The sequence below is a fragment of the Histomonas meleagridis genome, assembly GCF_020186115.1.
Source record: "Histomonas meleagridis strain 2922-C6/04-10x chromosome Unknown contig_33, whole genome shotgun sequence".
NCBI classification, from domain to species: domain Eukaryota; phylum Parabasalia; order Tritrichomonadida; family Dientamoebidae; genus Histomonas; species Histomonas meleagridis.
The window spans coordinates 404,361-432,279 of record NW_027150870.1 but is presented as its reverse complement, the minus strand read 5'-3'; the positions used below and the strand labels follow the sequence as shown (position 1 = coordinate 432,279).

General features: G+C 27.8%; 6 protein-coding genes across 6 annotated transcripts; 2 read left to right on the top strand and 4 right to left on the bottom strand.

Annotated features, from left to right (window-relative positions):
- Positions 1 to 90: 90 nt before the first annotated feature.
- Positions 91 to 1,296, bottom strand: GO595_005346 (uncharacterized protein; the record flags this gene model as incomplete). Its single annotated transcript, XM_067918579.1, has 1 exon — positions 91 to 1,296. One exon carries the CDS (start codon positions 1,294 to 1,296, stop codon positions 91 to 93), a length of 1,206 nt encoding a protein of 401 aa, XP_067774559.1.
- Positions 1,297 to 4,826: 3,530 nt separating this feature from the next.
- GO595_005345 (RhoGAP domain containing protein) lies at positions 4,827 to 5,543 on the bottom strand (the record flags this gene model as incomplete). Its single annotated transcript, XM_067918578.1, has 1 exon — positions 4,827 to 5,543. The coding sequence occupies one exon, from the start codon at positions 5,541 to 5,543 to the stop codon at positions 4,827 to 4,829; it is 717 nt and encodes a 238-aa protein (XP_067774558.1).
- A 6,713-nt stretch (positions 5,544 to 12,256) lies between these two features.
- On the top strand, positions 12,257 to 13,057 carry GO595_005344 (uncharacterized protein; the record flags this gene model as incomplete). Its single annotated transcript, XM_067918577.1, has 1 exon — positions 12,257 to 13,057. The coding sequence occupies one exon, from the start codon at positions 12,257 to 12,259 to the stop codon at positions 13,055 to 13,057; it is 801 nt and encodes a 266-aa protein (XP_067774557.1).
- Positions 13,058 to 15,591: 2,534 nt separating this feature from the next.
- GO595_005343 (leucine-rich repeat domain-containing protein) lies at positions 15,592 to 16,578 on the top strand (the record flags this gene model as incomplete). Its single annotated transcript, XM_067918575.1, has 1 exon — positions 15,592 to 16,578. The coding sequence occupies one exon, from the start codon at positions 15,592 to 15,594 to the stop codon at positions 16,576 to 16,578; it is 987 nt and encodes a 328-aa protein (XP_067774556.1).
- A 5,488-nt stretch (positions 16,579 to 22,066) lies between these two features.
- On the bottom strand, positions 22,067 to 22,429 carry GO595_005342 (putative rRNA pseudouridine synthase; the record flags this gene model as incomplete). The annotated part of the gene is made up of 1 exon (XM_067918574.1): positions 22,067 to 22,429. The coding sequence occupies one exon, from the start codon at positions 22,427 to 22,429 to the stop codon at positions 22,067 to 22,069; it is 363 nt and encodes a 120-aa protein (XP_067774555.1).
- Positions 22,430 to 26,815: 4,386 nt separating this feature from the next.
- Positions 26,816 to 27,919, bottom strand: GO595_005341 (uncharacterized protein; the record flags this gene model as incomplete). Its single annotated transcript, XM_067918573.1, has 1 exon — positions 26,816 to 27,919. One exon carries the CDS (start codon positions 27,917 to 27,919, stop codon positions 26,816 to 26,818), a length of 1,104 nt encoding a protein of 367 aa, XP_067774554.1.

The window sequence follows — 27,919 nt, the reverse complement described above, 5'->3', positions numbered from 1 at the left end:
AAAAAAATTAATTTGATAAACTTCCAATTGACTTTTGATCACATTTTACATGTAAAGTTGCAAATTTATCTTTTATTTATGTAAATACATTTAAGCAAATTGATATGTTGCTGCATATTTCAATGCTGCTGCATTTAATACATCTTCATCAACATTAGGGATTATAAACTCGTCATAATTATTAATTTCTTTTTCCAACTCTTTAAGTTTATTTTCATATTTTTCACATATTTCACTTTTTATCATTTCTTTGATTTCAATTATTTTGTCCTTCATTGAAAGTAATTTCTTTTCGAACATTTTCCACTTGAATTTTTCTTCTTTGATTTGTTCATCACATTCATTTATAAGTTTTTCAAAGATTTCATATTGTTCACTATTTTCGATGGTTTTAAGCATTTCCTTGCAAACAGTAAGTGGTGGAAACTTAAGGCTTTCTTGCATCTGAATTTGGAGTTCAATTGCTTCCTCTTCGTCTTCTTCTTCAGTTGGTATTTGCTCATTTTCTTCTTTTTTGACTTCTTCATCAACATTTTGTATCGGCTCATTTGGCAAATTTTCTTCAACAACGTTTTGTGGTGTTTCTTCTGTATGTGATACATTTTCTTCATCGGGGTTTTGTGGTTCTTCTTCTGTTGGTGATAAATTTTCAGTTTCTGTATTTTGAAAATGATTATCAGATTCGTTATTTTGATTTGTTTTGTCCTCACTAGGCTCATTTTCTTTGTCGCTTTGCTTATGCAATGCTTGTAATTTGTTGATATATGGTTGGATTGTGTTGATAAATTCATCAATTTCAATGATTCCTTTTTTATTTTCTTTGCATGTGGACTCAAGTTCGGCGTATGATTTTTGCATTTCTGATATCTTTTCTTCCCTTTCTTTTAAGAATTTATCAACTTTCTCATCAAAAACTTCTTGAGCTTGATCATCAACTTTAGTTTGAGCTTTGCTTATAAGTTCTTTTTGAATGGCCTTCATTCTTTTATCATCATATTCGATGTCAATACCGTATTTTAAGAGAGCATATTTTCGATATTCTTCAAAACCACCAATAATTCTTCCTTCACGTGTAAATACAATGGTTTTTCCTGATTCAATTTCTGGTGATGTTATTTCCAATGGAACAAGTGTATTTTGATAATAATCTTTCCATTGTGATTTTAATTTTCCTTGACGCTCAATAGTATAATTAAGATGTTGCTCTAAATGCATTGAAAGAAATTCAGCTTTTGGGTAGTCATCAGATTCAAAAAGACCAGCAATAACTAAATGATTGCATCCTACTTTTTCCATTTTAAAAATACGTTAAAAACATTTGGCCGAATAAGCATTCAAAAATTCTTATATGGGAGAAAAACATGGGAATCGACATCTCTATGATAATGTTCCTATGTTTCCAGAAGTTACGGACTACACAACCATAGAATCAACAATTGTGAATAAAAAACAAAAGGTTGATGTGCCACCTGAATTTGCACCTGTAAATCCAATTCGCCCGAAATCCCAATGTTCAAGATCAACAAGTAATATATATTCAAAACTAAGTGTCCCATATGATATTTCACATAATCACATATTAAATCATAAAAAGAAAAAAAAGAAGAAAAAAGAAATCATTAATAATGATCAAAATTTAGATCCAACATTTGTGCTTGTTAATCCTCCCAAAGAAAGAAAATTTTGGACTTCATCAAAACGCAAAGATGGACAAATTTTTAAACAAAAACTTAATGATCTTCAAAGTATTTCACCTTCTAATTATGAAGAAAAAATTCATTCTCTTAAGGAAAACCTTAAAACATATCAACAAGCACTAACAGAATTTACACAAAAATCTAAAGACGAATTTCCAGAGCGTTCCGAATTACTCGAAAAGATTGCAGAATTTTATTTTACTGTTGGAAATGAAATCACATCTATCCAAACAGATTTTGAATCTAAACATAGTATCAAATCTGCTGAACTTAAAAAAGTAGAAGAACTTCACAAAAAACTTGATGATGAACAAAATTCACTGAAATATGATATTGATCGCCAGAGTAAAACACTTGAAAAGCTTCGTCAGCAAGCCTTACAATATCAAACAGAATGTCTTAGTCATGAAGAACAGTTACGTGAAATACAGAACGAAAAAGAATCGTTTGAAAAGAAATCCATAGCAAACCGAAACAAACTTAGTGAAATTATCCAACAAATCAATGAAAATGAAGCACAACTCATTAAAGTCAATTCTGAACTAAAAAAGCATGAAGAATCCATTCAAGCAAAAAATAAAGAAATCGAAGAACTAACAAATAAACTTCTTGAAACAGAAATAAAGCAACAATCAACAGAAAATGTTATTAATAATTACAAAGCTATTGAACAAGATCGAATGAATCTTCTCGGAAAACTTAAACAATTACCACAACGAAGAAATAATATAAATCAATCGATTGCAAATATTCAATGTAATCGTGTCCCAAACTTAAGAAATCTTAAAGACTCATTAAAAGATTCTGAAAATTTACGAAATTTCACAAGTTTTGAACAAAACAAAAAAGATTTAGAAGCAGTTCGAAAAGCGCTTAATTGTGAAAATAGTAAAACATTATTAATACCAAATCTTTCTGATTTACGCAAAGCTCGAAGTGCAATTCTTAAAAATAATTCTATCTTTGATTATAGTATTGATTCGATTGTTAATGCATATAATGGCGAATATGATTTATTACATACATCTGAAGATGAATGTCGTCTTTTTTCTAAGTATCTTATGAATCGAATTATGTACAATTCCATTCAATCACATACCAAAAATAATGTTGAAATACAAACAACTGAATTTGATATGTTAGTAAATAGTAACAATAATGATAATAATAATGAAGAAAACAAAGAAATAAAAGTTTTGATTTCTAATATACCAAAATCACTTAAATATTTTATTAGAAAATCGCGTTTCCCAAAACTTTTAACAAGTGATTACTCATATAGAGAACCACAATCATTAAGTTGGATCATTCATAGTATACGTTCTATTTTTGACGAAAAAACTATCGATGATCGATCTAACTTACGTGAAGGCTTCGATATAATTCCATTTCCTGAGTATTTATTAAAATGGGCTTTTCGACAATTCGGAAGACCTGATTTAATACAAAAGGGTTGTTGGGATTTATTTATTACTTCGCATTATCATATGAAACGATTTTTAGAAATTGATTTTTTTGTGAAATTCCTTGACGAAGATTTAACTATTGATCAACTTACTTTTTTCTTAAATTGTCGTGCGTGGATTATGGAAAGATGTGTAACTATTCCAATAACGCATAAAGAATTTAATGATTTATATCTTAACGAATATTATTTAACTGATAATTTAGTTAGAGAATTTTTTTTAAAGACTTTTAATGATTTAGAAGTTGAGCTTTTAAATGATTTAATAATTCGTGGTTGTGAATGTAAAGATGAGTTAAGAGTTAAGGAAAAAGATCCTGCAAATATTTATATGATAAGAATCCTTGAACTTTCTGTTGTTACCAAATTTGAAGAAAATGTTCGAAGACTACGGAAAATGTTAGCGTTATTTAAACCAATTCCTAAAATGACATTTAAAAACTTTTCTAAATTCGTATTCGAAATGATTATAAATATCGATAATGATTTGATTTATTCATTATATAAAAGTTTGATGACGCCTAATAAAATTCGTGTCGAATTGGATCAAAATAAATTTATTGATATGTTTAAATCTGGCGAAAAAGTGATTCCGAAGAATTTCGAAGGAAATAAATTCGGTTCCGAAGAATTTATGAAATATTCCAATGTTTATGCTGAAGTATTAAATCGATGTAATTTGTTTAAACCTTTTTTGGAGAAAATGTTAAATGAATTAAGAAAAAATAAATCAAATGAATCATCGGAAATCGTTAATGAAATACAATATGCAATTTTTAGATTATTGGACGCAAAGTTTGCATTGGATGGCGACCTTTTATATCATTGTTATCACCGTGTGCTACAAATAGCGTTGAAACTTTGTCTGAGAGTTAGAAAATTGGATCCAATGATAATTGTCCCACAAATTGAAGAAATAACAAAAACAATACTTCAAAATACAATTCATTTCGATAAGGCTGGCATACATTAAATAATTTTGGATATAAATTGGAACAAAAATAATTATCAATTAGTGCTTCATAGTGCGCAAAAAATATTTGAAATTATTTGTTTGATAAAAATATTAAATGTGTAATTTTAATTTTTGTCAAATGTATATAGTAATACGAATATCGTCATTATGAATTGCACTCTTGTGCACTAAGTTAATTCCAGATTATAATCCTCATTTGAAATTTTTTTAATATCATTTATCTATTAATAAAATAATATTTGAAAGGGAGTATAGCTCAGTGGGAGAGCGCCACTTTAGCATAGTGGAGGCCTGGGGTTCAATCCCCCATACTTCCAATTTTTTGTTTTTTGAATAAATTTATTTTTGAGTCCTGTTTTGATAGATAATAATGAAAATGTCTGACATGTTTTATTCATTTAATTTAATAGAAATATAACTCTATTCAATGCAAATGTTGAAATCAAATTTTATACGATTTTCTTCTAAATTAATAATTATTAGAATTATTTCAAAATAAATATAGTCAATATATAATATCATCTCTAACTAACAAAAACAACCAATTTAAGTGGAAAAATTTTTAATTTATTGGCAAATGTCCAAAATTTCTCAATTCAATCATATACATCTTTAGAGTTACTCTTGAAAGGTATAACTTGAAAGCTCTGAAATGATTAGCCACACATGGATATTTTTATTAATTACTTCAAAATACGACTTGAGATAGGCATACAGATTCAGCCACACGGCTATCTCTCAGCGCCTTCCTATGCCTAATGTTCCTGCAGAGGAGGACACTGTCGCGTTGTCTTGGGGTTGGTGGCATTGATCTTGGCTCAGTAGGAATACGTGCAACAGCTTCGAAAGTGATGAAATCTGTTTCGCTTTCATCAAGCATTGATATTAAAGTAGTGACAATGAATTCAAATGGAAATGATCTTTTCAAATCTTTGAAAGATTGTGTTAAAGCGGGAATAAAACAAGTTGCAAGGTTTTTCATTGGCATCTTGTTTTGTTCAGAATGACGAATTATAACGTTTAGCAATGAAATTAAAAGAGCCAAAGAACGACGATTTGGTATAGGCATATGATCGACCAAAGAAACGATGCTATTCTTGGTCTGCGAGGTGAAGTATTCATTGTATATTTCTGGATCAATGAGTGGCTTTGGAAGGCCAAGTAACCAAAATTTAATAAAAGATGCAACATCTGCAATTCTTGCATTTTGTGGAATATACGGTACATGCTGAGCAAGTGCTTCATTGATATGATAGACTTGATCTTTGCTTCCAGGTACTCTGAATATTCCAACAGTTGTTGCACCAGCTTTCAGAAAATCGCAAGCAAGTGGAAGAAATAATGGAATGTTTTTCGAATTCATTGGGAGATATTCGATTGGTACTTTGATTATTGTTCGTGACATCTAACAATGTGGTAGGATGATAAAACGGTTTTAGCTCAATTTTCTTTGTATAATATGTAAACTACTCAATTCCTATCTGAATTTTGAAGAAATAACGATCTGCTAAATTTTTGATTCCAAGAAATCTCTTCAAATAAATCACAAATTACTACATACATTTATAATTTTATCATGATTTCTTGAATTTTATTATAAATTATTCCTGTTAATAAAATTATTTTATAAAACTTGTTTAAAAATAGCACAAAATTTTTTGATGTATGATTTCTTGTTGATAAAAACCATACAGGGGACAAAAATAATATGAAAAAATTCAGATAGAAACCATATTGTTTGCAAAACTTAATTTATTTTCCAAATTTTTGTTTTTATTTTAGTTTTGTAAGGATGAAGATAAATAAATCATTCAATTTGGGATGATCACACAAAAAAGTTTAAAAAGTGCAATTTCACTTTTTTTATATGATTAAATAATTTTATCTTGTGAATCTATTCAATATAAAATCGGAATACCTGTTTGCAGACGTGAATTTATCTGTTAAATATGTATTCTAAAAATATGCATTTATATGATTTGATGGTTCCGATTCAAAAGAGCCAATACAATAACCTATAAATGAATAATCGTTAAAATATCAAATACGAATTACATTAACGATTCTTTGGAAGAGTGAAATTAAGAGAAAAATTAAACAGTGATCCTCATCTTTAATATTCGACCAGATAACAATTGAAATAAATGTATTTAAAATATTCTATGTGTAATCTCATTTCTCGAAAAAAAAGATATTGTGATATCTTCTGTCTATATTGTATATTTCATTAAATATCCATGAAATAAATGAAGAATTTCATGGTGATCGTAAAGAACAACAATGATCTTTATTTTCATTTTGTTATTTTTCGAAATTAATGTACAAATTTGTTTTCCAGGTCTATAATTTAATTATTTATAAAAAAACATATATTATATTTAAAGAATACATTGTTGTGATAAAAATTATTCAAGTATTTCTTCTATATCATGTTTAAATATCAAAATATGAACATAAAAACATTTGTGAAAATCACACCGACAAAACCCATTGAATTTTTGATGAAAAAGAAATTTTTATAACAAAAAAGTCTTCATTTATAAAAAACCAAATTCAGATTTCATGCAGGCATTCATTATATTATTTAAAAGTGCCTTTAAAGTTGTTTTATCCCCATGGTTTTATTTTTAACTTTAAATATTGAGTGAAAGATCGGATTGTCAAATTGAAAAATTTTTCAAGAAAACAATAAGTTTTTTATCTTTTAACCGTGTGAATTTTAACTTTTGTATTGGCCGATGTGTATTTAGTAAAGTGCTTCTATATATTTCATCTTGAAACATGAAAATTCTTTAATTCCTGCTCATTTCACAGTTCCCAAAGCAATTTATAAGTCAATCCAAGTTTAAATATCAATTTTTCAAACACTTCAAATTTTTACATATGCCAAAAAGCAGAAGCAAAGAAGAACTTCGTGGTACACGCAAAACGGAAGCTTCAATCTTCGAAATCATTGCCAATATTTTTTTTAATTTTTTGTAATTTTCCCACAGAGTTCACTAAATGCCATTTAGATGTAAAACTTATCTCTAACAATATGTATGCGGTTTCAATGATCCATGTTTTAGCCCCCGAGCGAAAACATTTAGAATCAGATTTTTTAGACTTTCAAAAAAAACACATAAAAAACATTATATTCGATCAAAATAACCTTCCTCTACAAACCTTGGATAAACACTATGATGATATCTCTTTATTACATTGGGAACTTCATCCTTATTTTTTGATGCACAACGTAAACAATTTTGAACCAATTGCATTCAATTGTTTACTTCACATTAATACAATTATTTCAATGTTCTTGTTAGCGGTTTATATCAAATTCCTTCAGAAAAATTCAACGTTGAATTGAAAACAAAAGAAAACAAAACCAAAAAATTTTTTGTTTTTGTTCTTTTTTTCATGAATTCTTATCAAATAATTTTCAATTATGATAATTCAACGCTTTTAATCGAAAATGATAATGATTTTAAAAATATAAATTCTTATGCAAATATAACTGAAAATATTATTATTGGTGAAAACATTACTATAATTCAGGGCGCTTTTATTGAATGGCCATTAGTTGTTTGTGTTAATTTTAGCAATACAGTAACAAGCATTGTAGGCTCAGCATTTTCAAATTGTAATAATTTGACAATTTTAACATTTGGCACAGGATTAAAAAGTTTTGGAGAGAAGGCATTTTCGAATTGTAATTCACTAATAAATATTACAATTCCAAATTCAGTTGAAATCATTGGATCATCAGCATTTTCAAATTGTTATGGGTTAAAGATATTAACACTTGGTAAAGGATTAGAAGCCATATCATCTGGTGCATTTTCGCAGTGTTATAATCTTCAATGTATTTATTATTATGGTACTTCACCACCATCGTTTGGAGAAAGTGCTTTTTCTTCAGTTAATGCAACAGTTTTTACATATCCAACATATGAAGATACAAAATTTGGTATATTTACAGTCAATGATTATAAAACAGGAGAATGTATTCCATTATTTACTTATTCATTTTCAAATTCAAACACATTCACCAATTCGAACACATTAACTAAATCAAATACATTTACTAAATCAAATACTTATATACAGTCAAGTACATTTACATATACATCATCAAATGCATTCACTAGATCAAACACATACACACAATCAAGTACATTCACTAAATCAAATATATTTACAAGATCAAATATATTTACAAACTCACTTCAAAGTTATTTAACTTTATCTTTTTCTTATATACTAACTATTTCATTATCTTTTACGCATACATTTACGATTTATGAAACACAAACGAAATCATTTTCGTTGTTTATAAATCAATCAACATTTTCATATATTGAAACAGATTTTATATTTTATGATTACACAATTGTTATTTACACGACGTATTATAATTATTATTCAAATTATTACACATATATAAGTTATAGTATAAATGAATCATCGAAAATAATTACAACTCCATCTTTAATTGGAATAATTTGTGGATCGATTGCATTTGTTTTGATAATTATTGGAATTATTATATTTTTAGTTAAATATAACAATAAAAAAGATAAAACTATTCCAAAATTACACTTCAAAGATTCAACAACATCAAGCACAAAACAAAGTGAAAATGTAAATTATTTAGTTGCAGATATAGCTAAAGAAGATGAAGATAATTGGTTATAATGCGGATATATAATAAAAATTAATTATTTTGATTATCTTATTTTATCTTAAAAACTTGAAATATTTTTCTATGTGATTTTATATTTGTTTTAGTAATCAATGGATGCTACAAAATGCAAACATAATTTTTACATCACTTTTTAGAAAAATGGGATCAAAAAAATTAAAAATTTGAATAAATTTTTTTTTTCAGGTATGTTTCAGATTTTCAAATCAATATAAAATTAATCATAAATTATCATGAATGACTGAAAAAAAAAACGCATGGATATATATCTATATTTATATTAAAAAGAGAACGTCGATCCGGATACTTTCTTTAAAAAGTGCCAGAAAAAACTCTCTGTTCCAAACAGAATCAGGTTTGATTCGCAATGAAAAGTTGCAGCATGAATATCATTATCTTTTGGGATAAGGCTCAATTGATGAGTATATTCTTGATTCTAGAAGAACTTATCCAGAAGATAACTACTTTGATCAAGCCTCAGGGTTTTGCACAAGCTCAACCTCCATCACCATTAAGACTGGGTGATAAAACAAAATTTTTTGGGTAAAATAAAAATTGAATAATTTATTTTACATCATGACAAAATTGCATGGATTTCAGAAATTTATTCATAAAAGTGTCGTTGAATTGTAAAATCATTCTGAAATTTTATTATCATTGTGGATTGTTAATATTTTTTATTTATCTAAATATAATTAATAACAATAGAATGAATATTTTATATCTATCAATTCATTAATTTTATAATTGAGAAGAAGATGTTTTTATTCGCATTTTAAAGTTTTCTATTGCCGATGATTCAAATCAAAAAATTTGAACGTTAACATTGATAAAAGTTAATGCAAGAGTCAAATTATGTTGAGGCCCTATTCCAATCATTTTCAAGATTAAATCTTGACTCTTATGCCTTGCCTTCTCAATTTAATGACTTTGTTAAAGAATTTACTGGTCACATTATTGCAGATCCAAATAAACAAGAAACATTTACTGATGAAACGAAGAGCCTCATCAACCAAACCTTTGATACAATTTTTGTTTGTCTAATGTGTACAAATGGATATATTAAAACGCAATCATCAAGAACAATTTATCAAACATTTTCTGCAAATGCAATACGATATTTTTTAGAACAACTAGGATTTTTCTTAAACAGCATTCCAACTTATGTCCATGAACTCAAACTTAATCTTGCGGCCATTATGAATAAGAAAACAAAAAGTAGTGAAGAATTTATACGCTCTGGGATTTTCTTACTTAAACTTTCACATCCCATCAAAATCCTTTCTGGGTATATCAATGTTCTTATCAAGCAAAACAAAGATATTTTTAATATTCTACCAAATGCGCAACATATTCCAAATATTCTAAAGTCCATTTCTAACACTGTTGTAACAGCCGATGCCTTTGTTTCAGCCATAAATTCCAATCAAGACACCACCAAGTTAAAGTCAGCATTTTTAAAAGAATCCGGTAAACTTAAGAAGCGATCTGCCAAAGCATTACATGAGTTAACCCAACTTCATAAAACCATGTCCACCTTCTTTACACCCTTTTCTCAAGTTCCCGAAGTTATTGACTTTTTTGATTTCATATCACATTACACACATTCAATTTCAGGAGTTTATTTTCTATCAATTCAAAGTTGTCAATTATCTGCCAAAAATTCTTCCTCATTATTATCCTTATTAAATCAAATTGTCAACAAGTTATTGTTGTTAATAATCTCCATCCAAAAGCTCTTAAATTTCCAATGTAATAGTCAACAATGTAATAATGAAATCAATGAAATGAATCATTCCATAATAAATTCCTTTAAATTAATCATTGATGAAATTTCCCAATTTATATCATTAGGCACACAATCATATCAAAAGACAATGAACAATCAATTAGTTACATTATTCACTGAAATGATTGGAGTTAATGGTGAATTTTCGAAACGATTTGAAACGATTTATACATTTATCAAAAAGAATTCACAAATGGATCAAATCTTTGATAACATAAAAATCGATGAAATCATTACTCCATTAACAGAACCATCCTCCAAAATGTTAAACACATTGCGTATCATCATGCGGACATTATTAGGACTTGATAAATTTATATTTGCAGATCTTGTAGTTAAGATACAACATTTATCCACAGATTATACAGACTTTGTTGTATTGTATGATAAATTAATTAAGAACGAAGGAGTTTTTAAGAATCGAATTGTTTCAGTGCATAAGAAAGTTGTTATTGAACATTCGATGCAAATATTTGTCAAAAGTTTCTCCAAATTTAACAAGAATCAAAACTCAACATTATTACAAATCACAGCAGGTTTATCCGCATTAAACTTCGCATTAGCTTTTTGTACTATTGATACAATGACAATACAATTTCCGATTTTAGATGAGATCCAAGAAATATTAATTACTTTCATACGAAAATTCTTTATAATTCAGTATTTAAAACTTAAAAATATTTTAAACTCAATCATCGAAATCATTGATACATTTCCTTTAAAGACAAAGAAACGTTGCGATGTAATTGTGAATCAAACATTACGAATTTTAGACGAAGAAAATAAAGTGTTTAAAGAAAACAAAGATTTAAATCCAAAAACGATTTGTTTATATATTAATTCTTATCGAAAGATTTACTTTTGTTTGACTTCTTTAGTACCAGTACTTGAGCCATTAAACATAAAACAAGATGTTTCAAACATTTTAACGACAATTAAACAAATCATTAAAATCATTCAGACTGCTTCTTATACATTTTCTTGGTTAATTAACTTATATCTTTATCATTTGTCAAACTTATTCTGTACTTTACCTCCGAAAATTGAATCAATGATAAACGGAATCACCTCAAAAATTAAAAATAAATCATCCGATAACCTCCAAATCGAACTGAAAAAGTTCAAGGAGAAAATCGACCGTTTAAGTAAATATTTAGAAACGATCAACGATCAAATCGAATTCAAATTAACCGAAATTCCATCGATATTTTCAAACGTTCGTACAACGATACCATCGATTAATAACATAATGATTCAAATGCGTAAATTTTCTATTGGTTCATATCTTCATCCATTAGTTGAACAAACGTTATATGGGATTCAATTACGTATTATCAAAGCGGATTCATTAATTAAATATGAATCAATAAATCAAAACAAAATTGAAGGCTTTGAAGATAATTCATTTGGGTTATTAATCAATGAATATATATCACGAATTCATACTAAATGTACTACATATATCCAATCAATTACAAATGATAAAAGCACTTCTTCAATTAAAGGCTATTCATTAACTAATAAAATTACTTCATTATGTAACATATTAAGTTTAATACCGAAGTTTAAGTCACAATTAAGCACAATCAAAACGATAATTCCACATATACTTCAACAGTCAGCAGGTATTACACTTGGCGACATGTTTTATCAAAAGCAAACAATCGAATTAATAGATAAATATCTAAAAATTTCACAACAAGTCAAAACGATTGCAGAAAAACTTGATGACGAATTATGTGGCGAAACTAAAACAGAACAAAACAAAACTTCTTCGAAAGATATTAAACTTCCGAACTTACCGAAGTTACCAAATATCGAAACGAAGCAACAACAATTCCCTTCTGCTTCATTACCGACAAAGAAGAACATGTTAAACGTCGATAAGAAGAAAGAAGACACAACAACGAAAGAAGAACAAGTCAAAAAAGAAAACGAAACTAAAAACTTTCAGATTAAAATCGAAAGTAATGAAGAAAATGAAGAAGAAATAAGGAAAAAGACAATGTCAATATTCCAAAGCGAATTCTTAAGCGCGTGTAACGACGGAAATGATGAACTACAAGAAAACATCTTCAAGAACATACAACATAATAATGGAGGCGTATTAAACTCGATTCTGTTCCCCGAATTAAATAAAGGAGATTGCGAACCAATTAAAATCGATTTGTCTAACACCGCGTTCGTGTTCGCGCCGCCGCCGCCGCCTTTGATATCAAGAGAAATCGGAGAGAAACTGAAACTAAGTCGGAAAAACATAAACGAAATGAAGGAACTGTCGGAGGAAATCAAATTGCCTTTGCAAGAACTAAAAAGAAATCCAAAGGATATAAAATTGGTGAAGAAAATTCTGGAGGCTGAAAATAGAATGCAAAATTGTATTAAATGCATAGAAAAGGAATTAAACGCGCTCGAGTCTGAAAAGTCCGACAAGGCACAATGAGTAAATCATTGAATTGGTGGGAATTTTTGATATGGACGATCGAAATTTACTGTCGGATATGATCGTAACTCTCAATTTTTGTGAACAAAAAACTGACCGTAAATTTACGTGCAAGAAAAAAGCGAATTGTGGTATTCGATTAACGATATTTGGTTTCCAGAACAAAAATCCGTTTAATGTCACGGACTTTCGAAGGCAAGCAATCTTGAAATCGTCGTAACGGGAAATACCGATAGCGAATTTCCATTTGCCACTTTTGGTATACCCACTTTTCGAATTGAGGATTACCATTGTTTTGATAAAACAGGGAAATGGTGAGAATGATTATGATTGAAAATATCTTCTTTGATTTAAAATAAAAGTACAACATTGAACTCTGAATGATTAAATTCACCTTATTATAAAGTTTCATAAGGAAAAAATTCAAACTGTTTAGAGAGTCTCGTCCTGGTACGATCAAAATCAACTTTTTCAATACTTTCTAAAAAACAACATGTTTAAAAAATGTATTTATATTTTAATAGTAATAAAATTCATATTTATTCTTTAATTTGATACAATGTTCATTAGTTTTATGGGTATAGAATAATTTTTATATTATTATACGATTTTAGTGATTATGATGTAAAATTAATAAAATATCCGTTCTTTTTTGTGCTGTATAATATAATGATAAATTTCACATATACCATATAATAGTTTTTTATGTAAGGATATATGGAATTTTTTTCAATTTTTTTAAAGCACTATGTATAATAAGATAGACTCGAAACAAAAAATTTCCGTGCAGTAAACTTTAGAAAATTGAGAACCCTCTAACGTAAAGGAATTATCCAATCGGACTCGACTTATAAGTGAATTCAAATAATAAAATTGATATATCTCGAAATCTTCAGGATTACTTCTAAAAATACTTGTGCCCTCTGCAACTAAAACTAGAATATAATATTTGATTTGATTAATTAGCTATAATGTCAAAATGTCAAAACCGCTTTATATATCATGTTGCAATAAGATTCGGACAAAGTTAGTCAATCTACAAACCTTTTTTATGCTTCCATAATTTTCCATTCAATTATTACAAAACTAAAACAAGAATATCTTCCAAAACAAAATAGATCTCACGAAATAGGTAGAACTTGAAAAATCTCATTTTTTTGTTTTTTATCATATATCGACATCATACAAAAAATCATAATTTTGGAGCCGTAATGAACGGTGCATTGACTAAGCGATCAGAAACGATAGACTACGATCTTCCTTGTCATATCCAAACAGAACAACAATTTTGAAGTACTTTGTCAAACCTCATCATTTTGTTTTAAGAGCTTCAAAAACCCAAGTCTTTATTCTTCTCATTTTTATAAGTAAAATAGTTTTCACCTTTGTTTTTAATAAACATTTACAATTCCAGCAACAAAATCAAATTGAAAACCAATGTAATTTTGCGTCTACTAATGCAAGTTCTTTATCACCATTTAATCATCTTTTTAACAACAAAAATTTCAACACATTTGATGATCAACAACCTGCTAACATCTTGGTAAAATCAAAAGAAACATGTTACCAAACATACCTTATTGATCTTATGCGATCAAAAAGCATATTGTTATTAACACAAACAAAAAAAGAAATTTTCATTTTTTTGGCAAAAATTCATAAATTCATTATTGATAGTAATTTTTCATTTTTTAGAAATGATAACATTTATATAATTTCATTTATTGCCTTTTTGATTAAATTTCATTTATCGAAAACTTTTTTGCGACATAAAAAAATTAATTTGTTTTTAGTGTTTTTTGTTTTACTGTTCGCAAATGGATTCTCAACTTTTGATAATTCAACTAAAACACTTACTATTTCCAATTCAACAGATTATGATAATATAATGTTGTATAAAAATGAAACAATTCATCTTATTATTGGAGGTTACATCACTAGAATTGGAGATAATTGTTTTTCAGAGTGGAATAATTTGGAAAGTATCAAAATGAATGAATCAATCACTGTAATTGGAAATTCTGCATTTTCATCATGTTCTAATTTGAGAATAGTTTTTATTGGAGAAAAATGTAACAACAATTGGAACTTCTGCATTTTCATATTGCACATCATTAGTAAATATTACAATTCCTAATAAAGTAACAGAAATTGGAAGTTCTGCATTTTATTCATGTTCTAATATGAAAATAGTTTTTATTGGAGAAAATGTAACAACAATTGGAAATTTTGCATTTTCATATTGCACATCATTAGTAAATATTACAATTCCTAATAAAGTAACAGAAATTGGAAATTCTGCATTTTATAATTGCACATCATTAGTAAATATTACAATTCCAAACAAAGTAACAGAAATTAGAAATTCTGTATTTTATTCATGTTCTAATATGAAAATAGTTTTTATTGGAGAAAATGTAACAACAATTGGAAATTTTGCATTTTATAATTGCACATCATTAGTAAATATTACAATTCCAAACAAAGTAACAAAAATTGGAAATTCTACATTTTCATCATGTTCCAAACTTCAAATGATTAAAGTTTCCAGCGAAAACGCAAATTATTCCAATAATAACGAAGATGGTATTTTATATAACAAAAACATCACCAAAATTATTTGTTATCCATGCGGGAAAACAAACGAAACATATACATTCCCAACAAATGTCACTGCAATTGATATTAATGCATTCTGTAATTGTATCTCATTGAGGAACATCGAAATTCCATGCAATATAACGTCAGTTGGCGATAATGCATTTTCATCATGCTGCAATCTCACTTGTATTTTTTATTATGGCGAAACAGTACCAACGAATACATCGAATGTATTTGATAATAACAATTTAATCAGAAGTGTCATGACAATCGATTCATATAACGGCCAAACATTCTGCGGCATAAATGTCAGTAAAGGAACAGTCATTGATGAATGTCTCCCGCCAACGCAATCGTTCACACAATCGAACACATACTCAAATACATTTACGAACACATTTACTCAGTCGAATACATTCACAAACTCGAATACGTTCACGAAGTCGAATACATTATTACCTTCGAATGTAACGCTGACACTTTCGCTTACGAATTCGTATTCCATCACTGAAACTGTTACAATTTCTGGTACATATTCTTATTCATATGTTTTGACTTTAATTGGAGTTAGTAGTACATACGTCAGAACAGATTTAATTTATTATGAATATATTGTAACTCGTTATTCGAAGTTATATAGTTTTTATTCGAATTTTTTCACAATTATCGACATCATAAATCCTGTTGAAAATGGTATTTCTCAAAAGGCTTTGATAGGTATTATCTGCGGCACAATAATTGCAGTTTTGCTGATTATGGGAATTATCATATTTCTGGTGAAGAAATCAAAGAAAAGTAACAGCGAATCAACAGCATTAAAATTAGAAACTAAAAATTCAACTGGAAGCGATATGAGATCAGATGAAGTAAATCAGGAATATAATGAACTCGTGTTGGAAGACCAGGACCAATGGATATAAATGATATGTGAATAATTTCTTTAAACAGAAAGAACTTTGATAAATGTCAAACACTAATAAATGAATTCATGAAATATTTTTTTTATGGAATTTGTATGTTTTATAATTAACATTTAACTTCTTTAGGTATTTCTTGAATATTTTCGTTGATTTCTTTCATATGTTTTGAACTTGATGTCACTGAATTATTTCTCACTCTTAAACTAGTTGCATTACTATTTTTATTGTTTATAACATTTCATGGGAATATCAAAACAATTTAAATTATTATATTAACTGAAAATTGTTGGGTATTGTATAATTCTAACAAACAAAATATGAAGAAATATATGTATTCATTAGCAAATGAAAGTAAATATGAATAAGTAAAATTATAAATACTTAGTGATTGCTCATGTAATGTTAAATACATTGAAAAATATTGACTTGACTTATGTTGTAAGTGTATTTGTTCTTGTGAATATGTTGGACTGAGTAAATGAATTAGATTTCCTAAATGTTTTCGCGTGTGAATGGATTTGATCTGAAAAAATATTTGAATTAGAAAATAAATTTGATTGTGTGAAAGTTTGAGTTGACCAAGTAATACATCCTTCAACAGTTTTTTCTTTTGGAACATTAAAAGGACCAAATGTTATATCGTTATAATAGTATAATGACATAACATTCATTGATTCAATACATGTAAAGGCTGGTGATGAAATATTTGGTTCTGATTTACCATGATAATAAATACATAGCTGTCCACAGATATCAAATGTATCATCGTTAATGCTCTTGATATTTCCTACGATAATAATTGTTTCTAAATTTGTACATGATCGAAATTGTTAATTAAGTACAAGCTTTAACTACATGGGTTGCAAATGAATGTTTTAAGATCCAAAAATCTGAGAAATGAATATTATGTTAAGAAGTTTATCATATATCTGCTCTCTTTATCGATTCTTCAACCGGAAAATCAAAAGAATTTTTAACACATTTACACAATTTCATTTCGAAATAAAAAATAATTAAAAAAAAGTAGTTTTTTATTAAAAAAACATATCTAATATAAAAATTGGTTTTTATATCTTTAGGAATATTTTCCTAATAGTCATTCTTTACTACATCAATTAATTGGTTTTTATAAATTAATTTATTTATTTTAAAGCAAAGACTCGAGTGCACTGATTACTTCATCAGCGTTTGGCCTTTTGCTTGAATCCTTATCAGTCATTTTGCTGATAAGTGATTTTCATTCTTCGTCAGTATTTATGTTCGCTCCGCTGTTGTCCTTAAGTTGTTTTATCGTTTTCATTTTCGACATTTGAGTATTAAATGACCCAAAAACTTCGAGGAAAATGATTCCAAGGCTTTAAATATCAAATTTAGGACTCAGATTTTCCTTTTCGTCGTGTTCCGGAGAAGCATAAAGTACCGTCGAACTTTAATGGCATCGTCATTTATGAACATATTAAATGATGAAATCCCAAAATCAATGATATTTGGAAGACAATAGTTTCCAATAACAATATTGGAGGCTTTAAGTCACGATGAGTGATGTTGTTATCGTGGAGATATATAAGGGACTTAGAAATATGAATACACTTTTGAAGTTTGTCATAAAATGAATCTTTTTCACACGATTCAGTGATATTTAAGTTTGATCATAATTCCATTTGAATATATATTGATATGTTGTCCTTTTGTGGATTGTGCTCAAATCATATGTCAAAACATTTGATAACATTGGGATGCGAAATTTGTGGTAATATCAAGATTTCATTAAAAATATTATCAAAATAAATATTTTTAATGCGTTTCATATAGCATAACTTTTCCCAGAAGAATTGCTAATAACTAAGAAAACAGTTCCACCCATTCCTTTTCCAATCTCGCTTGAATTGCAAACTCGAAATCGTGAAGTTAAAATTCGAATTGTGTTTCTGTAACAGGTGAATTTTATCTTTTGCACTTAATGTTGGGTCTGTTGAATTTCCGTAGCAAAAAAAATATGAATCGATGCAACGAATGGCGGAATTCAATTTCTGCTAAACGGTCGTGTGCAAAGCGGATCATAACCGTTATATTGTGCAAAAGTGATATTTTTATCAAAAAGTGGATATTAAAATGTTTACTTATGTGAACTAAACGAATCCTATCAATTCTTTAGTTTTTTAGAATGGGTTCAGTCGTTGTTTTGTATTCAAATATTCCGCAATTAAAACAAAAATATCTCCTAAAGCAATGCACGTTCTGAATAGCAAAGCAGCAAGTAAAGGCAAAATTTTTTATTCATTATTATATTTCGATATCTAAAAAAAATTTACATATTTGGAACCTGCAAATTGTCAATTTCAGTTACTGTAACCAAGAAACCTGAAACTGCCGACCGCAACTCTTTATGTCATTTCAAACCAGAACGAACATTTTGAAACGAACGAATAAAACATCATATCTTGCTGCAAGGACATCGCTCCCCCAGATTTCCTTCTTTGTTATCACTCTAAGTAAAGCTATTTTCAATATTATTTATAATTATCATTTAAATTTTCAATATCAACTACACCAAATCAAAAAAGGGCAGATCCTACCGCTTCTCAGGAACATGCTTTTGTTATTTAATCATACTAAAACCTCCAGAAAATTTAATAGTTTGATTTATGATTATCATCAATCCTTAAATTTTCATAACAAATTATATTTCCCTTTAATTTTTTTAACAAATTGTTCTTTGTATTTCAACCAAACATATACCCATTCATTACCTTTTCATTCTCAACAAGCAAATCATAAAATTTTCAAAACTCAAATATTTGATTTTATTTTAAAAGAAAACAACTTTTGTATTTTTAAAATCAACAGCATTTATTTGATTTTATCTTTTATCTTTTTGCTTTTATATAATTTTTGTTCAATTAAATCTTTTTTACTAAATAAATACCATAAAATACATCGAAATGAAAATTTTTGTTTGATTTTTCTTTTTACATTTTTCACAAAATGTTTCTCAACTTTTGATAATTCAACTAAAACACTTACTATTTCCAATTCAACAGATTATGATAATATAATGTTGTATAAAAATGAAACAATTCATCTTATTATTGGAGGTTACATCACTAGAATTGGAGATAATTGTTTTTCAGAGTGGAATAATTTGGAAAGTATCAAAATGAATGAATCAATCACTGTAATTGGAAATTCTGCATTTTCATCATGTTCTAATTTGAGAATAGTTTTTATTGGAGAAAATGTAACAACAATTGGAACTTCTGCATTTTCATATTGCACATCATTAGTAAATATTACAATTCCTAATAAAGTAACAGAAATTGGAAGTTCTGCATTTTATTCATGTTCTAATATGAAAATAGTTTTTATTGGAGAAAATGTAACAACAATTGGAAATTTTGCATTTTCATATTGCACATCATTAGTAAATATTACAATTCCTAATAAAGTAACAGAAATTGGAAATTCTGCATTTTATAATTGCACATCATTAGTAAATATTACAATTCCAAACAAAGTAACAGAAATTGGAATTTTTGCATTTTCATCATGTTCTAATTTGAGAATAGTTTTTATTGGAGAAAATGTAACAACAATTGGAAATTCTGCATTTTATAATTGCACATCATTAGTAAATATTACAATTCCTAATAAAGTAACAGAAATTGGAAGTTCTGCATTTTATTCATGTTCTAATATGAAAATAGTTTTTATTGGAGAAAATGTAACAACAATTGGAAATTTTGCATTTTCATATTGCACATCATTAGTAAATATTACAATTCCTAATAAAGTAACAGAAATTGGAAATTCTGCATTTTATAATTGCACATCATTAGTAAATATTACAATTCCAAACAAAGTAACAGAAATTAGAAATTCTGTATTTTATTCATGTTCTAATATGAAAATAGTTTTTATTGGAGAAAATGTAACAACAATTGGAAATTTTGCATTTTATAATTGCACATCATTAGTAAATATTACAATTCCAAACAAAGTAACAGAAATTGGAAATTATGTTTTTGCATTCTGTATGAGTATAGAAACGATTTCTATTGGAGAAAATGTAAATGTAATTGAAATTAATGCATTTAGTTCATGTACAAAACTTAAATTCATTAATGTTTCGAATGAAAATTTATATTTTGCCAATTATCAAAATGATGGAATTTTGTATGATAAACAAATCAAAAGAATCAATATTTATCCATCAGGAAATTTAAACGTTAAATTTGAAGTTCCATTTTCAGTAAAAGAAGTTGGAAGTTATTCATTTGCTTCATGTATTAATTTAGAAACGATTTATATTGGCGAAAACGTTACTTCAATTGAAGCAAATGCATTTTCATCATGTTACAAACTCAAATGCATTTATTACTTTGGTGAAACAGATCCAACAAATTCATCAAATATATTTATAGATGTAGCAGCAGAAATTGTCATGACAACAAATTCATATAATGGATCAACATTTGGCGGATTAAATGTGGCCAAAGGAACAATAATAAATGAATGCGCCTTATTAACAAATACATTTCTTATGACAAATACATATACTAAATCGAATACATTAATGAAATCAAATGCATATACTAAATCTAATGTATTTACGAATTCATATGAAATTTCATTTGTTGTTTCGAATTCATTTACTTTTTCATATTCAAATGGTATAACATTAACGAATACAATAACATTAACACAATCATTATCTATTACGCAAACAATAAGTATTTATAAATCGACTTATTCGAATTCATTTTCTGTATCTATATTTAATTCGGCATTAACTTATGTTTTGAGTGAATTTATTTATTACGAATATACTGTTGTTGTATATTCGACATATTACATATATTATAGTAATTTCTTTACTATTATATATCAAAATGAAAATATTAAAGATGATAATAAAAACACAATTATAATTATAAGTGTTTGCGTTGCAGTTGTCGTAATTGTAATAATTGCAATACTTATCATAGTTTTGGCGCGAATTCATAATAAGAAACAAATAAGTAATGAACAAGAAGCAAAAAGTTTTGAAGAAAATCAAAATGAAAAAGAAAATACATTTGCAATGGGAACATCAACGAATAATATTGATGAAGATCCATTTGCTGATGATTTCAAAGAAGAAAAATTCATAAATCATATTTAACATAAAAACATTTGCTTAATTGAGTAAAAAAAAATCGGTAAAACTTAAATTTACAATTTGAATAGTATTTTTATCATGAGATATGTTGTGTTTTTTTTAACTACATAATATCACTGCTAACCTGTTATTTATGGACCTTAAAAATATATCAAAATTGAACTTCAGAAAAATTTAAATTTAAAATTTAGTAAACAAATTTCACTTTGAATAATTTCTTTATTAAAATCATTGATTCAGTTTCCCTTCGAGGTAATTCCTTACCCAATTTGGGGGCGTTCTCTTGTTTGGCTCCCCCTTCTCGTTGAGCAGGCATGCCTTTGTCATCATCTATCCCCCCTCCACATCGTACCCCTTGCCCCAGCACTTCGGACATGTGCCTCTGTCCATGATGACACGCTTAATCTTTGCAGCGAACTCATGATCACTATTGTACATTTGCTCTGAAGTCGTCAGCGCAATCCCCAATGCTATTGCTTCTCCTTTCGTCGTTATGATCACAACAACTTCGTCAACTTCGATTCCATTCTCAAATCGAAGTATACCAGGAATCATAACTTTAGCGCCGTGACACACTGCGTCGACTGATGAGTCCTTCATTACAATTCGTTTGTATTGAGTTAACATCCATTCTAATGGTTTAACGACTCGGCAAAAATACGATTTGTTGCCTTTGGTGTCTAAGTAAGACATATCTATGGAATCATAAAGTTCATAGAACACTTCTTCTTGAAGAGCTTGTTCTTGGAAACTTTGATGTCCAACGCTGTGATGAAATACCCAGGAATATTCTGCTAGTTGGTTTCGATAATTTTGGAAATTTATGGAAAATACCTAAAAATCATATTTATGACACAAGATATCTCGTTCTGATAAATGATAACTACCCGTTGTAGTAAACATTTTTTGTACCTTGAAATGTGAAAATAATTAAAAAGCTTAAATATTTACTTTATTAAAAATCTCTATCCTGATTTATCAGGATATTTCTTTTTCATATTTTGGTATCGTCGTTTCGAATAATTGATAAGGTCATTAAGTGCTTCAGGTTTCAGTTCTTCGATGTTAAATACCAAATCTTCACTATTACATTTAATGTTTGGATGAAATTTCAAAATAATTTTTACCATTTCAATTTTATCACGTTTTTTATCGAGTAAAGGTATTGATCTCAAGAAACAAATAATTTCCTTCTTGTTTTCACTTATTAAATGAGGATTATTATCATCAGAATCATTAGTTAACTTTGGTATACCTTTAAACAAATAATTTGCAACTGCAAATTCAGGCACCAAAGATTCAGGTATTTTATTAAGTTTCATTTTAAGTTTTTCATATAAAAGTCCAAAGCATTGCGACCATTTGGCAGTGCTATTGAGTGAACTTTTTTGATGTTCCTTTTCAAATATAATGATAAGTTGTTGAGATGCAATGTATTCGAAAGATTTATTTCCAAATATATTTTTCGTTTTCATAGGGAATGATCCGATATCTTTTAGCCATCTTAATATTGTTGAATATCTTTTCCTTGTGAGCTTCATGAGAACATGTTGTAAATCAATTTCATCAGGAATGAAAATGTTGTAATTTCTATTAAAATAAAAAGTCACTGGATGAGACATCACAGCTTTCATTATTCCTATAGCTTCATTTAATCCTCTAAGAGACATTTTACCAGCAATCATTTTTTATTAAGAAAAAAGGATGATGAAATCGCTTTCCCATTACTTTCAATCTTTATCAATTTGAGTTCATTCCATTTTTTGATTTCACTTGTGAATACCCAGCTAAGACTTTTACAATTCTTTAATCCTTTGAATAAACATGATGAAGTAACTATATTTGCTTGTAGTTATTTCAAAGTAATCAAGAGAAAAAATAAATCATCATTATAAAATTGAATCGTTATTAATAGAAATTTACACGTTTGTATATGCGCTTCTTGACTGTAACATAAAGTGCCAATTAAAGAAATGTAACATTTAGTTATCCGACTTTCAATAATTATTGCACGTTTTCTTCAAGTGGAGATTTGGCAATTAGTTCCAAAAGAAGCATATCCATCCGATTGAAAGAACTTTTTCTACTGATTTTAAAGTGATGCAAAAGCAAGAAAGAATATTTGAAACAATTCCAACAGTTTTACCACCAACTATAATCAATTTCTGGTAGCAAAAGAATAAATATAATAATTAAATTATTAGCAAAACCTTGTCTCCCTCCTAATTAATTTTTTGCTTGCTTCTCTCTTTTTTTCGAATTTTTAAGATCGATATCTAATCACATTAAATATCAAAGAAGATCCATTAATAATGCTGAAATTTATATTTAATATCATATTTTATTACTGCAAAAGAATTTTTTAACGATCGTGTGTATATTGATTATTTTATAGTTCTTTTTATTTGAATTTGAATGATACATACAGTATCGTCAATTACGTTAATTTTGTCTGTATATCTGCCACTTTTCTATCATGATAGAACGCCCTACAAACGACAAGGAATTCTTCCAAAATTTTGTATGCAAGTTTTCAATAGTGAGTTAAATATCATTTCAAAAAGCGTTTTGTTATCAAAATCGGATCAATAACTATTGAATTTGAATAGTAACCTTACTTAAAATTCTTCTCCTTGGTTTCTTGAGGATTTTTTCTATGATTCCCAGTATATCTTATATGATTTCAGTTTTTTCTTTTTTGGTTACATCAAAACGTCCAATTGATGTTAGAAATCCTTTTCCAATTGAAAAGATATATCATTTCGACCCAAGATATTTTCATCATGCAATTTGTCGTAAGGATAATATAAAAGGTACCTTGATGGATGATAAAGATTTCGAGAATTTTTGTCGAAAAAATTCAATTTCCGATTTTTATTTTCCAATGAACAATATTTCTATACAAAAAATTAGCGTGCCATATCTTGTTAACCATTTGCGTCAATTAGCTGGATCTTGTTGTTTTTTTAATGAATTAAAAACCAACATATATTTTTATATCTTAGTAATACTCAAAAAATATCTGATATTCATTTTAACTGTACCGACCATATTCATAATTATTTTATATCTTTACAGAAATATAAGCCAAAATATCAGATTTTTATCTGCACCATTAATTTTTATAATCTATTTTGCACATTCTATTCAACTATTTGAATCAGACACATTGACAATCAATGAACAAAATGATTTCAATGATAATAATAAAGGAGAAGCACTTTATGTTATTATTAGTGACTCAATAAATGAAATACCAGATGAAGCTTTTCAAAATTGTGGAAAAATGTTAACTGTTAGCATAGGGAGTTCAGTAACAACCATTGGTGCTAGAGCATTTTCTTATTGCGAAAAATTAACTGGTGTCACAATACCAAACACAGTTTCATCTATTGGAATGTATGCATTTTCCCAATGTTATGATCTGAGTGGCATTGTAATACCAGATTCGGTTTCATTAATTGGAGTGGGTGCGTTCCGTTATTGTTCAAATTTATTATCCGCTGTTATTAATGGGAAAATAGATATAATCGATGATGAAACATTTTATTAATGCCAAAAATTAAGTGATATTGAAATTCCAAATTCAGTTTCGTCAATTGGTGAAGAGGCATTTTTTGAATGCTATGCATTTAATATTATCATAATACCAAATTCAGTTACAACGATTAAAATGAGTGCGTTTTATAATAATATAAATGTGGTTACAGTTATTATTGGTGAAAAAGTAACAACGATTATGAGGGATGCATTTAGTAATTGCCAAAATCTCAAATGTGTTTATTTTTATGGAGAAAAACAGCCAACTACATTGGACTTAATGGCTTTTTCTTCATGTTCTATAAATTCAATTATGGTATTAAATGAATATGAATCAGATAAATTTGGTTTACTTAGTGCAATAAAAGGTTCAACAATTGAAGGTTGTAATCCGATTATAACAAGAACTTTTACACAAAGTAATACATATTCACAATCAAATACATATTCACAATCAAATACATATACACAAAGTAATACATATTCACAATCAAATACATATTCACAATCAAATACATATTCACAATCAAATACATATTCACAATCAAATACATATTCACAAAGTAATACATATTCACAGCCAAACAGATTCACTCTATCACATTTAAGTAGTGCAACATATTCAATAGTACACTCTTTAACTCATTCATTAACATTCTCTAAAACTTTAATAATTTATTCAACTCATTCCATTTCATTATCAGTTTCATATTTTGGTTCTTTTTATACATACATTCAAACTCAACTTATTTTTTACGATTATAATATTATTGAATACACATTTTATTTTAGTTATTATTCTGATTTCTATACAATAATATATCAGAATGAAGATTCAAACGATTCCAACATAAACATTATTATCATAATTGTTGTATGTATTTTAATTGCAATAATAATAATTTCCCTATTAATTGTAATTTTAGTTCGTATTAGAAATAAAAACGATTCAAATAAATCGAAAGAACTTAATAATATCGAAGGAAGAGAACAAGAGATAAAAACAATCGAATTTGGAAATAATAATAATATTGGATGGGATATAGAAGAAGATCCATTTGCAAATGATTTCAAAGAAGATTAAAAAATAAGTTGGTTCAAATAGGAAATAATGCAAATAATGCGTTAAATGGAATTGATAAGTGGTAGTGAAATTGCTTGAAAAATTTTTGTTTATTCAATAAATTTGATCTTTATTTAATTGTTGAAATCTGTGAAATTAGAATTGATATGATTTGAATTCAAAAGAATTTTAAATTTTAAAGAACATGGATTTTCAGAATGAGTAATATTAAATCATTTTCTATTTACAAAAAACTCTATTAAGTATGTTTAAAACTTAAAAAATTCTTAATAAATTACATCAAAATCAGTCTGCTAACAACTTCAGTTTCAAGGCAAAGAAGCCTATAAAATCTGAAGCATAATCTTTATTTGATGAATATTTTTTTCACATAATTTTAGACTAAAGTTTTACTTTAAAAAATTTTTTTGTTAAAAATTCATTAAAAAAAAAAATAATACATATTATAGAATTAATTATTTTATATTAGCATCACACAAAGTAGGTAATGTTCCATCCCAATAGAAACATATATTATCGGGTAAATTGCTTAACATCTCTTCAGCTTCTTCCAAAAACCTTCTTTTTTCCATAGTATTACCACTTGCTGCCCAAACCACCAATGAATTCATTCTTAAAATTGATGTAACACATACACCACCTTCACCAGGGAATGGATGCAACAAGCTATCAGGGATTTCACATTTTAATAAACCATTGAATTCCTTTTTCTTAAGGCTTTCAAAATTTTCTGGTCTCCTAAACGGTCGCCCAACAAGTGAATCACTGCTGTGCATGTTTATCGGCATTCCTAATTGGTCTGAGATATGAGCAAATGCTTCATCGGCATCAATTCCAATATCTCCTGCAACGCCCCAATTCTCGGAAACTTTCTCTGATAGAAGATTTTCAACAAATTTTCTAGACAAAAAAATTCCTGATTGAAATGCAAGCAACTTGAAAAAATATCGCTTTTCTATGCAGCCTCCTAAAAGAAAATTATTTTTATATGGGTCTGGACGTGTGGAAGTAAACTCATTAAAGAATGAAGGAAATCGTGATGTGTTAATATATGCACAATCATTAATTATGAAAAGCCAGCCAGTATTTGATCTACTAAGATATTCTTTTAACGAATGATGTAGCAAATAAGCGCTTGGGTTGTGAAGTGTTTTGGTAGGTGAACTAACTGTTATTGTAGTTATGTTGCATTCTTCATTCTGATATCCATTTAATGAATAAAATTCAATTGCATCAATAAAGTCTTGTTTTCCTAATGCATCAACCCACTGCTTTTTCATTATACATTGATATGGAGATGGTTTATACTCAGTATCTAATATCATAATGTAGAGTTGATCTTGAGAGGGGCTTTTAGATACTGGTGCTGGCTTTGGTGGGTTTACTGCGTTTGGAAAGTATTTTTGGGTGATTGTTTGTTTTCCGGAAATATTTGATTCAATATCTTGTTGAGTAAAAGAATCATAATGTGGAATTGGCTTTGTAACATTTATAAAGTATATGGAGATAATAAGCAATACAAGAGAGAATACAGAAATAAAAATACGAGAAGAAGCCAT